This window comes from Lepisosteus oculatus, chromosome 1 (assembly GCF_040954835.1).
Source record: "Lepisosteus oculatus isolate fLepOcu1 chromosome 1, fLepOcu1.hap2, whole genome shotgun sequence".
Taxonomy (NCBI): Eukaryota; Metazoa; Chordata; class Actinopteri; order Semionotiformes; family Lepisosteidae; genus Lepisosteus; species Lepisosteus oculatus.
The window spans coordinates 35,537,693-35,551,859 of record NC_090696.1 but is presented as its reverse complement, the minus strand read 5'-3'; the positions used below and the strand labels follow the sequence as shown (position 1 = coordinate 35,551,859).

Here is a 14,167-nt window from a genome sequence, read left to right as displayed (position 1 = left end):
ACACCCCAGGTCTGGAAGTAAAGCAGGAATGATAACCACTGTGCCGCCATGCCACCGTATTCTAAAGATGAGATTTAAAATCTAAAAAATAAAGGCTGCCTGTTAAATTTGCATTCCACATGTATTCAAAATACAAAATTTCAGTTGTTCAGTTGTTCCCATTCACTCGTGACACTTAACAAAGTAAACAAGAAAAGTGAAAGCATGCTTGATTCCCCTTTAAATATGTAATGTTTGAACAGTGTTTTAGGAGGAGAAGTACCTTTCATTCTTTAGCGTGAACTCGTTCAAACCAGATTTCAGCCACAATCTGCATCAAAGAACCTGTTGTCAGCAGATTTCAAATTATTTCCAAGAGCAGTGCCTCTAGAAATAGTGACTATCTTTCTTTTGAGAATTTTGTATTCTGTTGTCATAAGAGTGATGATTGTCTTTTTTGTATGGATAGATTCAGTGATTATTTAGTCTCGAAAGTGATTTCTTTTTAAATAATTTTATCACACAGTGGCAGCGGACAAAGAGTACTTAATTCCAGTTTAGACAGTGTAGTGGCAAAAACTAACTGGAATGAGTTGATGTGAGATTGGTCTCTATTGAAACGATAGAAACATCTGAGAAGGTAAAAGCCAAATGGTTTAAATACATCAAATACCTTTTAAGACAATTTCTCCTCATATAAACGAAAATGACAAAAAAAACACACATTCCCGTTACAGGAATGCAGTATGATGAATTGCTAGAGCATAAAGAAGGATATTGGAACAGCCAAGAGGCAGAGCAAAGAAAAGCAATAAAAACTCAAATAAACTATTAGCAACACCAAAAGAACAGCAAAGGATGAAGTGTCTCAGAGATAACGATGGGAAATTTTTAGGTAATCCAAGAGAAACGGCTCATGTATAAATGAGTACTTCACTGAGATGTTTGACAAAAAATAAAACAATGTACCCCAAGATTGAAAAAGGATACAGTTTTATATTAAATAAAATTAGAATATTAGAAGTAGAAGCCGTTACTGATACTAAGCAGTGATTGAGATAAACCAGTCTCCAGGGTCTTTTGGTATTCTGTCAGTTGTACTTAAGGAAACAATAGATGTTCTTCATAGGCCATTAACAGAACTCCACCTCTTTAGACAGGGGTAATGCTTATTGACTGGAAAATTGCTATGGTAGTGCTGATCTTAGGGTATTGAACAAGTAATTACAGTCTTCTATTGTATGTAAGGTTGTAGAAGCATTAATTATAGATAAAGTATAGGATCATCCGTGTGGCTGTTGGATTTTAGGGGTTGGTTAACATGGATTTAGAAAAGGGTTTATCTTGCATAACTAACTTGTTACAAGTTCTTTAAATGTGGATGCACACAGGGTATATAATATGATGTTGTATGTTTAGATTTTTAGAAGGTTTTTAGAGTTAAAGATGACATTTTATCAAAGATTACAGTCCAACCTCCCTTTGTGTGATTCCTTTTTATTTATTTGTGATGCCATGAAGATATAAAACCTTTTTTTAAATAACAGACATTTGTTTAATTAAAAAATAAAATGCATATGTAAAATTAGTTTGTAAAAAAAAGTTTACAAAATTTAAATGCAACACATTCACAGTGATTTTCGATTTGAAAAAAACATTCAGTTATGTAATTATCTAAGAATGTGATTTCTTATAAAATGGTCCATTTAAATTGTCAATTGTCAGAAGTATGAAAGTGAAGACCATTTTTAAAGAACTTGCTTAAAATGCTGTTTTTTTCATGTTCTAGGTGGACTGTATCAAACCTGTGGGCTTAATCCACAATTTTTATAATGCAATAGTATTGTGGGGAAAGAGCAGAGATTAGAATTGAATGCTTTGTGTTTGTTCAGAAATCCATTCTCCAGCTATCATGCCATATCATGCCCTGTTTTAGAATTTGAGATGTTCTCATCAACAAAGGATTAAGTAAAAGAGAAATGTTTTTACAAACATGATCTCATTTATGGGAACAGATACTTTGCAGCTGTTTCTTCTAACTTTCTTAAAAAAACAGTTATAATCCTGTGAACAATTGTCTCATTATTCCAATGTCATTTACCCTTTGTAACTTGTTTTAGAATTTGATTTTTTTCCACTATGTGCAACCACTTGCTGTCTTTCCCTTGTCCTGAAAGAACCCAAGGGCAATGTGGAAACTCAGAGAATGTGCATCAAGGATTGAGAATAAGAAGCTTTCCTTTACAAATAGGTGGTGGGTGTCTGGAACAAATTGCCAAACCATTTTGTTAAAGTTGTTTCCCTTCAAGAAATAGTTTCAGATTTGTAACCTTTATGTCCTTAATTATGTACTGTATGGAAATACAGTCACTGACAATGGTATTGGTTATTGCTTAATTAATAGATATTTAATATTAATATTAAATAAACTGGGTTTATTATACTACTAGACCAGTAGTGATTATTCTGTATTCCAGTCCAGGACTGTATTCCAGTCCAGGAGTTCTGTTAAATCTGACTTTGTTGCCATTAGTGTACCTTCATAGTTTTGTTCAAGCTGTTGAACTTAGAGAACATAATGCTAAAGGATTTTGTAGACAGGTACTGTGTAATTGTAATTTTGTGTAAAGAATAGAAACAACCAGTTATGTCAACTGTAAGTCTTCACAGATTAATTACAACACCTTCTCTTTTTCCTATAGTGTTTGGCTGCCATAAGGACTACTGTTCTGTAACCTCATAGTTTATCTATGGAGTGTAGTACTTATTTAATGTATGATGTATAAGGCAGTTGGTCAGCTGTGAACACTAGGCAAATCTCTCTCTCTGGGTTTCTGTACTGACACAATTAAAAAAATCAGATCTTGTTGCAAAATATAATTATATATAAAATAATAAGAAATCCATCCACTTTATTTAATATAGGTTCATGGAGGAGCTGGAGTCTATCAGGGCAAGTGACAAGCAACAAGTGCAAAGCTCAATTTTCTTTATAAGTCTTCCTTTAAGAAAAAGTGATGTCAATATAAGCAAATCAGAGTAAAGAAAAAATAATTATGACTGTTAATTACCATCTAGCCTGTAATTAAATCCTAGACACACCCACAAAATATTTCAAAGGCTGAAGTCATGTTCTTAAAAGAATAGGTCTCCTTCATCGGTGAAGAATGTGGAACTCTTGGTATTGTCAGAGGTGAAAATGGAGTGTCTTACACGTGTGCAGTGGTGATGACTCAATGTGTGTGCTAGTCATGAGAGAAGTCACTGTTGTTTACCACTTTGAGGCAGGTGCCCTTTTGAGTGGGATAAGACCAACCTCAGCAGCTACAGTAATTGACATCAGGTCTGTTGTTTAGGGTCCCGCCTTTCAGAATTAAAAGCACATGCTCTGCTTGTGTCATCTGTTCTGTACCCTGAGACAGAACATAATTCTGGGGAATTTTGGGATCTAGTTGTGCACGCATGTTTTGATATCCTGTGATGGGCTTTCATTTGTTCTTCTTCACAAATGGCAGATTCTTCAGGATACTCTTGGAAGCTATAAGAAAACGGAGCTTGAAGCTGGCATCTCTGAACTCTGTAAATACATCCAAAGCAACACAAAGGGATCTCCATGACTCAGAAGAACCACAAGTAAGGGCTAAGACAGAAAACCCCTTCCTTCTTTAGCCCTTTTTAATCTATTTAGCTTTTTAGATTAAGTACTTATTTCTTTTCCTGTAAGTGAAAAGACAGTTCATTGGTAACTGGAGTTTAACGAGTTGTTGGAGCATTTTAACTAGATGAGTAAAAGAATATGTATCATGGGTTACATTGATGACCATTTGTTGAAGATTAGGAGATGATAGAGTAATACTAATCTAGACAGCTCCCATTTTGTCTGCATTTAGCCATGTTCTGGACTTTGCAGGAACATCTGATTCCAGCTTCTTGGGATTAGCAGTTATTTTTGCGAAGTTATTAGATTATAGTTCAGGTGAATACAAATTAATTTTTGTATGTGGTGGATGCGTCACTGTCAGCTGTGTAGAAATGCCAGGAGTCACAGCACAGTTCATTGATGGATTGAGATAAATTTAATTTGTGGTAAAAATGGCTTTTTCCAGAGATCACTAGGAAAAGATACACAAAGTGTATCCCCCACAGTGTCCTGAAATCCGGCAGTGTTACAGAGGGTTTATAGTTCGAGTTTAGCCATGGGCACCCTTTGTTATTACTGTGGATGGGTGTTTATACCCATACAGTACCAATTGTATTGGAAACATAGAAAATACCACTTAGGGCACAGTGGCTATACCTCATAATGTTAACTCAGCCTTTCAGTGACTCCTGGGTGTCACGCACAGCAGTTATTTTTACTTTTTAGAATGCATTTAAGACAGGTAAGTATAATGACCCCAGGCCAGAGTCAGATTTCTGTAGTTGCTATTGTTTATATTCTCCTTTGTTTATTAATAGTCATGTAGGCTGGTCATGTGATGTCACTATTTTGAGATATATATGGAGGAATTTTTAGTCAGTAAAAGGTAACATCAAGACAGTTATAGATATGTTGTTGTAAATATTTTTATTGTTATTGACATGTAATTCAGATGTGATAGGTGTTGGTTGATAGAAGGTTAACTGGTCTTTCCTGACAAACTTGTAATGTTCAGTTAAATTCTATTTTCCCCACTTTAAACAATATTTCAAGTTACAAAAAGGGCTTTCTTGTTTACACATATGACACTGTCCAGAAACATTTTGTCTCCACAGTTTGTGGAAAGAGGAATCCTCTGGTTCAGGGAGTGTGACGGCTCTCCAACAGTAGGAGACCTGTTCCAAATGCCTTGTAACATTGAGAACCCACACACTGCTAGCATATTGTCTAGTACAGTGTAAATAAGGGTAGAAAGTACAGTGGTGGTGTGTCCAGTATGTGATATGGTCTCTGATGTCCTGTCACCTCTGACTGTCTTGATCTTGATCTTCTCTTCAGGCAGAGGATGATCGTGAGGGTGAGGGTGAGGAGGACGCCAGGATTGTGGATGCAGAGGCAGACGAGGGAGACGCAGACGCCACAGACACCAGGAGGAGACAAAAACAGGAGGAGGAGGTACAGAGGAAACAGGACACAGGGGACTGTTGGATTAGAGGGCTTGTAGTTTTTCCCCAACTGAAAACCTTTAGAAATAAATAGTAAGTAAATGCCAACATTATGACTCAAAGAATGATTCAAGAATCCGCAAGTGGACAACTGCCATTGATGATGTACAGTACGTTATGATGCCGAAAAGGAAGTCTTTCAAGCTGAGATAATACAGGAACCCGGAAGCTGTGTTGCGCTTTTATCTCCCCTGTGTGTTAGTCCTCGGATGGAAAAGTGTCCTGTCCAAGGTGTAATCACACTGTATATCCTTGGCATCTGAGACTGGCTCTGGGTTGCTGTGTCTTACACCAGGAGTAAGCCGACTTTCTGCTAGTGTTTGGCTATTATTAAAGTTCCTGCTTCTCTCTGAGGGGAAAGAAAAGTTTTGTGTATTTGCTCCCTGGGCTGCAGGTGCCACATGCATTCTGTGTTAGACCTTCACTTGGCGGCCTCTCTGCTCAGCCCGCGTGTGTTGTTTTGAAGGTTGATTATGACAGTGAGGAAGAGGGAGACAATGACGAAGCCAATGAGCTGCAAGAGGAGGAGGAAGGACCTGAGGGCCGGCAGGAGAACGAGGAGGAAATGGAAACGGGTCAGGTGCCTCCTCAAAGCACTGCTGCTCTTCCTGCTGCGAAGAGGAAGGCAGTGAAGCCCTTTGCAGACACAGAGCTGGATGAGGTCCGGATCAACACCGTTCTGGGAACCAGCTCCTCCATTGAGAGCTATAGATATGACACCGAGCAGGGACTGTGGTGCGAGGTCAGTACAGTGTGCTTGTTTTGGCCTTATAGTCTGTCACTTGGTGCATGTGTTAGTGCATTTAAGTAGGGTAAAATGAATTATAGGAGTGATTTTGCTTTTTTTAATTAAAATCGCTGGATTGTACTCTTGATGTCTTTCACAGTGACACCTGGAGTTTGTTGGCAATCTTTACCAATGCATATTATCAGAACTTTGAAGTTCCTCCTGTTTCTTACTTATTTACTTATATTCTGTTGCTATTAGTTACTGATCTGTGTGAAGAGCCTCACATTGGTCATTAGGGACAAAATGTGCCCCTCACCAACAGGATACTGTTGTTGATATTTAAAGGCTTGCCGAAAAGTGTTCGGCAATTCTTGACAAACATAATCACTTCTTAAAGGTATACTGAGAAATTAATCAGTTTTGAGTTTATGTGGATGTAACACATGTATGTAGTCTAGGATGTATGTAGTTTCTGTTCATTCTTATTTTTTTAGTATCTTTACATTTCAACATCTGGTATAGAGGCACTTTTATTAAATTAATATTAGTGACTTTTATTCAGTATGACATGGTAGTGCAGTGCTTAGCATTGCTGCATTACAGTGCTGGGGCCCTGGGTTCGATTTACAGAGTAAAATCTGTATGGAGTTTGTATGTTTTCCCCATGTTCACTTGGGTTTCCTCTGGGCCCTCTGGTTTCTTCCCACAGTCCAGAGACATACTGGTGGCTTATTTGGCTTCTGGGAAATTTGGCCCTTGTGTGAGTGTGCAGATGTTTGTGTCTGTGTGTGCTTGTGTGCCGTGCAATGGACTGGTGTGCCCTGCCAACCCTGTACTGGGTGAAGCGGTTTAGAAAATGGGTGGATGGCTGGACTTCTTTTACCTGTACTAATTTTATCAATCTGTTTTTTTATTTTCCTTCTTATCATATTTCATGCCTAGTTATTGCACAGTACCAACTCCTAGATTGAGGAGCACCATATTGGAAAAACTACAGAATCAAATGTTCTTCATCACACTGTGAAGCCCTGTTTTAATTCTGGTTTCCTTATGTCTCCGTTACGCGATGCAGATGTAACTTGGATGCATTCTTGTGTTCTTTGATGTTTCAGGTTACTCTGAACCTCCCCGTTACCAAAGTGTACTTTGACCTCACCTCTCTGATAGCATCTCAGGCACAAAGTGCAGTGGTGCACGAGACCAAAGGCATCACCCGCTGCCTGCTGAACGAGTCCACCAACAGCAGGGGAGAGAAGGAGCTTGTGCTCAACACGGAGGGAATTAACCTGACCGAGGTCTGCAAGTACAGCGATGTGAGTCCAAACCTGGTCCAAACACACCGCCTTATTTCTAGGACACAGGGCTTCACGTTCACATGGTTGTAACAGTTTAGTCAATATTGGAATGACAAAAGGACAGTTTATCAGATTTAGAATTTTAAAGAGCAGCAGCAAAAGTAATTTTTGGCCAAATTACCCCTTCACATTAGATTTCTACTTATTTACTGTAATACACAGCTGTACCTAAATAAAATGAGTGCTGCCACCTCTTCACAGTGGAGCTGTTGGAGTGCCTCTGTGCCTTTAGGTACGTTTAAGTACTGTACTTCAATCTATTTTGTGCTTGGTATGTGTTACGACCCCTCAATATCTGAATCAGCTTCTGATCCCCTGGTTCACCCGTTAACGAAACTGACCCTTTCATTATGAAAGGTTCATAACTAGGGTCAGGAGTATTTCAATAGTCAAAGGAATGGGAACATGGGATACAGCTTTCCTAAACTCTACACTCTTAGCTTGCTGCTGCTTACGTTTTAGCGTCATACATTTAGCAATTATATGACTCTTCTTGTGACAGTAAAAACATTTACGCTCCTCTTTAGGAGGTGGGGGACTAGTTTTTACTGGGTTAGACTGAGACTGGGAACTGGGAGTAGATACAGTCTCAAACTCATCTGCCAAAACAGCTGCTTGCGATAAGGAAGTTACTTTTTGTTAATTTAAATACACAACAACGCGTTCAGGGAAACAGTACTTAAATTCCTATAATAGCATTTACTCACACAATGAGTTAAACTCACTCACTTTACTGGCTACACACCATTTATCAAAGAGAATTCCCTTTTCTCTGGCGAATTCAACAAATGTTTGGCCTGACACTTTACGATGATTTCGGAAGGGTTGTCTATAAGCTTCAGGAACCAGTTCATATGCATATAGGATTGCAGCCTTCACAGTATCATAGTGCAAACTTTCTTCCAGAGAAAGAATCTGATACCATTCTCCTCTTCTTTCACATTATACACATGGCTGTAGACACTGCCTCATGCTGTGCAGTTCTTTCACTGACCGGTCTTCAGATACACTCTTTCTCCTCTGTTATTTGCCTTGTCTTCATGACCGTTAGCTTCCATCGATCTGCGATTTTTATCTTGAATGACAAATCCTTCCATACCCTCTGCCGGCTAAGCTGTGCTCTCCCGCTTAGGGAATCCCAATCACAGTCATCTAGTGACACAACCCAGGCTTGAACCCATGATCATAGAACTCAGCCTGGGCTCAGGCCAGTACCTTTACTGGTTGAACCATTGGAAACCCCATGAACATTTCTAGTTAAAAGTCTGTTTTTCCATTTTGGCATACATGTTCATCGTGGACTACTTATTTGAATACCTAGATATATAATTTAACAAATTATTTATTTGACACAACCAAGCCTATGCTGTTTCTTTTTGCGGGTCAGATGCCGAACTAACAGGCTGACTTTTCTTTCTCTTTCCGAAGATCCTGGATTTGAAGAGGCTGTATTGTAACGATGTGCACGCCATGGCCAACACGTACGGTATCGAGGTGGCTCTGCGGGTCATTGAGAAGGAGATCAAAGACGTGTTTGCCGTCTATGGTGAGTATGTTTGTATTCTCAGATGTTGTAATATTTCAAGTCTCTCAAAAGTGGGTAAAGAGAGCAGTTTCCTCACTACATTTTCAGTTTTACCTTGTTTCATTCAAGAGTTCGTCAGCTCAGCAACTTAACAATGACTAACAATTTGCAAGAGATTTGAGCAGCACCGTACTATTAAATCTATAAAAAGTAGGCGTCCTTTCTAATTGTGGTCGTGGGTGTCATTATGAGCATCTGTCTTCAGAAGAGTTGTTAATCCAGCCCTTTGTGACGCCTGAAGTCATTCAGTTACTGTCTTTTACTGATGAGTTCTTCAGCTGCGTCTGGCAAGTACTGTATGTCTGTTCTTCCTTTTCTTTCCTCTGTCAGAATAGAATGAGCAAATCCTCAGATTTTTTCTGAATCTCACACCTACTAAGTCTAATGTTTTTGCATTAAATATTTTATTTTCTTAACACAAAGGTACCTGTCATGTCGCTGTTGCCATGACACTCTGACCTGGCCTTGTGTTCTCCACAGGCATTGAGGTGGACCCTCGTCATTTGTCTCTGGTTGCTGACTACATGTGTTTCGAAGGTGTTTACAAGCCTCTCAATCGTTTTGGAATAAAGTCGAACTCTTCCCCACTGCAGCAGATGACCTTCGAGACGAGCTTCAAATTTCTTAAAGATGCGACTATGTTGGGTAAGAAAATTAAATAAATCTGGCTGATCCAATGATTCTACTGGTTTGCCAGTAGATGGAGTTATATACAAGACCCATACAAGATCTTGGACCCATCTATGTTGTTCATGGTAAGTAGGGGATGTAGGTGTCTCCTCAGTGAATTCTAAAAGAAAATCCTCAGAATTTGGTTACTTTTCAGGTTGCTGCCATGTAAAAACAGTTGTGGGTAGGTGATAGTTCAGAAAGCTGTGGGACAAGAAACACACATACAGTTATGTGAAAAAGACTTTCAATTCAATGGTTTTACATATCACGGCATAAATAGCAATTGTCTGGTCCTCTCCAACTTCTATAACTAGACAAATATAGTCTCAGATTACACATTACAGAAAACACATAACAGATTTCACTATGTCATCATTTATTCAACAAAATGTAAGCCAAAATGCAGAAACCATGAAGGTAATTAGCAGACAGGTGCTGCTAATCAAATGCACTTGAGTAGTTGATCATCAGGAAGTGTGACCACCTCTATAAAAGCAGAACTTTAGGCAGTTTGGTGGTCTGGAGCATTCAGGTGTGTGTTAACACAGTGCCAAGGAGAAAAGAAATCAGTAGTAACATCAGAGAAGCAATTGTTGCTGCTCATCAATCTGGGAAGGGTTATAAGGGCATTTCCAAACAATTTGAAATCCATCATTCTACAGTGAGAAGGATTATTTACAAATGGAGAACATTCAAGACAGTTACCAATCTTCTCAGGAGTGGGCATCCCAGCAAATTCTTCCCAAGGTCAGACCATATAATGCTCAGAGAAATTTCCAAGAACCCAAGAGCTTCATCTAGGGATTTACAGGCCTCGGTTAACATGTTAAATGTTCAAGTTCATGACAGTTTGATCAGAAAAAGACTGAACAAGCATGGCATTCAAGGAAGGGTAGCCAGGAGAAAGCCCCTTCTCTCCAAAAAGAACATGGCTGCACAGCTTAGGTTTGCAAAGCTGCATCTGAACAAACCACAAGATTTCTGGAACAAAACTGGAGATGTTTGGTCATTATGCACAACGTCATGTTTGGCAAAAACCAAGCACTGCGTATCACCACAAACACCTCATACCAACTGTCAAGCACGATGGTGGAGGGGTGATGATTTGGGTTTGTTTTGTAGCTACAGGACCTGGGCACCTTGCAGTCATCGAGTTGAACATGAACATGGCCAAAATTGGGTCATGCGACAGGACAATGAGCCCAAACACACCAGGAAATCTACAACTGAATGGCTGAAAGAGAAAAAAAAAATCAAGGTGTTGGAATGGCCAAGTCAAAGTCCAGACCTCAACTCCATTGAGATGCTGTGGCAGCTGAGCTGTGCATAAACGAATGTCCTCAAACATCAATGAACTGAAGCAATGTTGTAAAGAAGAGTGGGCCAAAATTCCTCCAGAACAATGTGAGAGACTGATAAATTCATACAGAAAACGATTACTTCAAGTTTTTGCTGCTAAAGGTGGTTCTACAAGCTACTGAACCATGAGGTGTACATAATTTTTCACACATGGCTTCTGCATGTTGGGTTATTTTTTGTTAAATAATGACATAGTGGAATCTGTAGTGTTGTTTGTCACCCAAGATTAGAATTACCTAATTTTAGGACCTGGTAATGACCAGATGATTTTTTATGTCCTGATATCTAAACCATAGAATTGAAAGAGAGTGTACTTTCTTTTTCACATGACTATATATTAAGATGCCCCTCAAAGATCTTCAGCCTTCAGTGTCGTTGATTTTTTTTGGTCTGTGCCTTTCTGCAGCATTCATGGATTAATTAAAAATATGTCCTTTGAAAATGTGCACATCATTTTATTCAGTAATATAGGACATCATTGGAAGAGAGTGAATACTTTTGCAAGGCACTGTATGTGAGTTTCAACATATAATCGATTGTTTTAATCCTCAGATGTTAATCGAATTCAGATGTTATATATTTATTTAATTTGCACAGTCAACTATGTTTTAAGTGTGGTTATATTAAGAACTGGTGTACAAGTTTTCATCATTATATTATTTTATTAAGAAAATGAATACCTTTTGAGACACTTGCTTAGGAAAAATGCTGTTTTGTCTGTGGTTCTTTTGAACTTTTGCTTGTTGCTGATAATTTGTTTTTTTAGACATGCCACATCACTTCCTAATTACTTCTAAGCTCTCAGTATGAAGCTTTCAGTACTGTGAAAAAGAACTTCAAACATCTAGCCTTGGTTCTTAAAAACAGATTTCCTGTATTTTAAATCAATTTGCTTCACATCCTTTCAGAAGACACATAGTACCTAAGACGTAGTTGGTGTTGGTTGCTGTACAGATAAGTGTGTCCATGTACAGTACATTTAGGATCTTTGTCTATGCTTATGTTGCTGCTACTTTAAAAAAGACAGACTTTATTTAAGTGTGATGCAAACACGTATGCCTCAGTGTAATGCTGTATTTTACTGATAAAAGCCTTTGTTTCTAGGGATATCACTCAGCTCTTGTGATGTAAATTACAGCTCTTCAGCTCTCCTCCTTGAGGACCATAATTCATTAGGGTTTGCAGATCCTAAGTGATTACCTGCTTTAAACCCGGGAGAAGGGTTAAATTGGTTCATTTCAATTAATCATCAGTTCAGAGACATAATTATAAGCTCAGGTGGAATTGAAACCAAAAGGCTCTGTAGTCTTGAGAACAGTACGTGCTGTAAATGAAGAATTTAACTGCAAAATAGTAGAGGAGCAACTCATTGTTGGATGTTGTTTTTTTTTTTAATAGCCATCATTTCTATACAGCACCTTTTCAGTTAGAGTCTGTACACCCATCCTAGAACATAGGCACATTAGTATAAAATGTAGTAAAACTTCTATACAGTACTAATGCAATTACATTCACGTAACTGTCAAATTTCACACTGATTCTGATGTTTCTTTCATCTCTTGTGTCAGGTGCCTATGATGAGCTGAAGTCACCATCAGCATGTCTAGTGGTTGGTAAGGTAGTTAAAGGAGGAACAGGACTCTTTGACCTGAAGCAGCCACTCCAGTAGGTCTTTGTGGAAGCAACAGTGCTCTGTGGAGGGAGAGGGAAGCCTTTATAATTTGAACACGCAGACTGGTGTTGGCTGTGGGGGAAAGAAGCGCTGAGCTGAGCTGGAAGTCTCCAAATGCTCCCCAGGTCGCACGGCAGATGGCGAAACGAAACTTGATTTCAGCACAAGACTGAAGGAATTTGTTCCATCAGGATCCGACTGTTTCTCACTTTGCTGTTCTCCAGTGCTGCCTGACCCAGAAGGCCCAAAAAAGCTATTGTGTTTAATTTTTTTTTCTGTGTTTAAGTAAACTTAAAGTCAAAAAAGAAAAAGAAGGAATAACACATTTCTCTTTATTTTTGTTTGGTAATCTTATTGCAGTTGTTAAGCAAGGGGAAATCCAAAATAATATGAAAATATTTGCCAGGTGATATAGGGTTCACATCCATTTGATGAGACACAAGATATCTTGCTTGTGTTGTTCACTGTATTTAGTTGTAATGAGATTTTTTAAGTTGCACGGACATTTTTGCTGTGTTTCCTTTTTGTTGTACTTCTCTTTTCTCATGTTTCTGTTCTGGTGCAGTATATGACATACTGTGTCTAAAACAGTATTTACTGGTAGTTGTAATTTACCATTCACATCACAGACTGCAAACTTCCTCACACGTAGACTTTTCAATATTAGAGCTCTCCTTGTCTCACTGTTTCTAATTTCAGATTAAAATATTTTTGTTTTGAATCTCAAGAAGTGTCCTCACCTCAGTGCTGTTAACCCTTATACTCCTTTTTGCTTTATGAGTGCTCATAGTGAACCTTATTCTTACTAAATAGCCAGCAGCCATATCACCCTGCAACTCACAACTTGCAGCCCACTGAAGCTCAGCAGGTCAGTACCTGGGTGGGAGACCTCCTGGGAAAAACTACGGTTGCTGCTGGAAGAGGTGTTAGTGGGGCCAACAGGGGGCGCTCACCATGTGGTCTATGTGGGTCCTAATGCCCCAGTATAGTGACAGGGACGCTATAGGATGAGATGTAAAACCAAGGTCCTGACTGTCTGTGGTCATTAAAAAGAAAAGAGTAGGGGTGTAACCCTGGCTGAATTTCTCAGTGGCCCTTACCAATCACAGCCTCCTAATAATCCCCATCTATGAATTGGCTTTATCGCTCTGTTCTCATCACCACTGATAGCTGATGAGCACACTATGGCTGCTGTCGCATCATCTAGGTGGGGCTGCAAATTGGTGGTGGTAGAGGAGAGTCCCCATTACCTGTAAAGCTCTATGAGAGTGTCCAGAAAAGCGCTCTATAAGGTAAGGAATTATTATGGTTGTTGTTATCATCATTAAATATTTGACTTCACATTTATGCTGTTTTCTGTTTGAACATCCAAAGAACGTAATGGAAAATTCTGAATTTTCAAATAAATGTGAGATCTATAACAGAAAGATTTTAAATTTTGTTGCTTGCATGTGAGGCATAAGATAAGATAAAATTTTCATTGTCCCCTTAGGGATTTTTTTATGGATCCCCGGCACTCCTGTACATTTAAATAAAATGCAAAAAAAAGGAAGAAAAAAACATTGCACGTTATACTGTTACAAAAAATAATAAAAACATTGCACATCATTCTATTGCACATGTGAAGTATAACACATAACAACATGTGACATATATAACATCACAAAACA

The 14,167-nt window shown here is 38.7% G+C and overlaps 1 protein-coding gene across 1 annotated transcript in view; it reads left to right on the top strand.

The window, feature by feature from the left end:
• polr1a (RNA polymerase I subunit A) overlaps positions 1-13,227 on the top strand; it is a 45,117-nt gene extending 31,890 nt beyond the window's left edge. Inside the window, exons 28-34 of the mRNA XM_015345042.2 lie at positions 3,495-3,612; positions 4,958-5,074; positions 5,591-5,866; positions 6,967-7,167; positions 8,638-8,755; positions 9,275-9,439; positions 12,394-13,227. Coding sequence (XP_015200528.2) covers positions 3,495-3,612; positions 4,958-5,074; positions 5,591-5,866; positions 6,967-7,167; positions 8,638-8,755; positions 9,275-9,439; positions 12,394-12,494 — 1,096 coding nt within the window. The 3' untranslated portion in view covers positions 12,495-13,227. The remainder of the gene's footprint in view (positions 1-3,494; positions 3,613-4,957; positions 5,075-5,590; positions 5,867-6,966; positions 7,168-8,637; positions 8,756-9,274; positions 9,440-12,393) is intronic.
• The last annotated feature ends 940 nt before the right edge of the window (positions 13,228-14,167 follow it).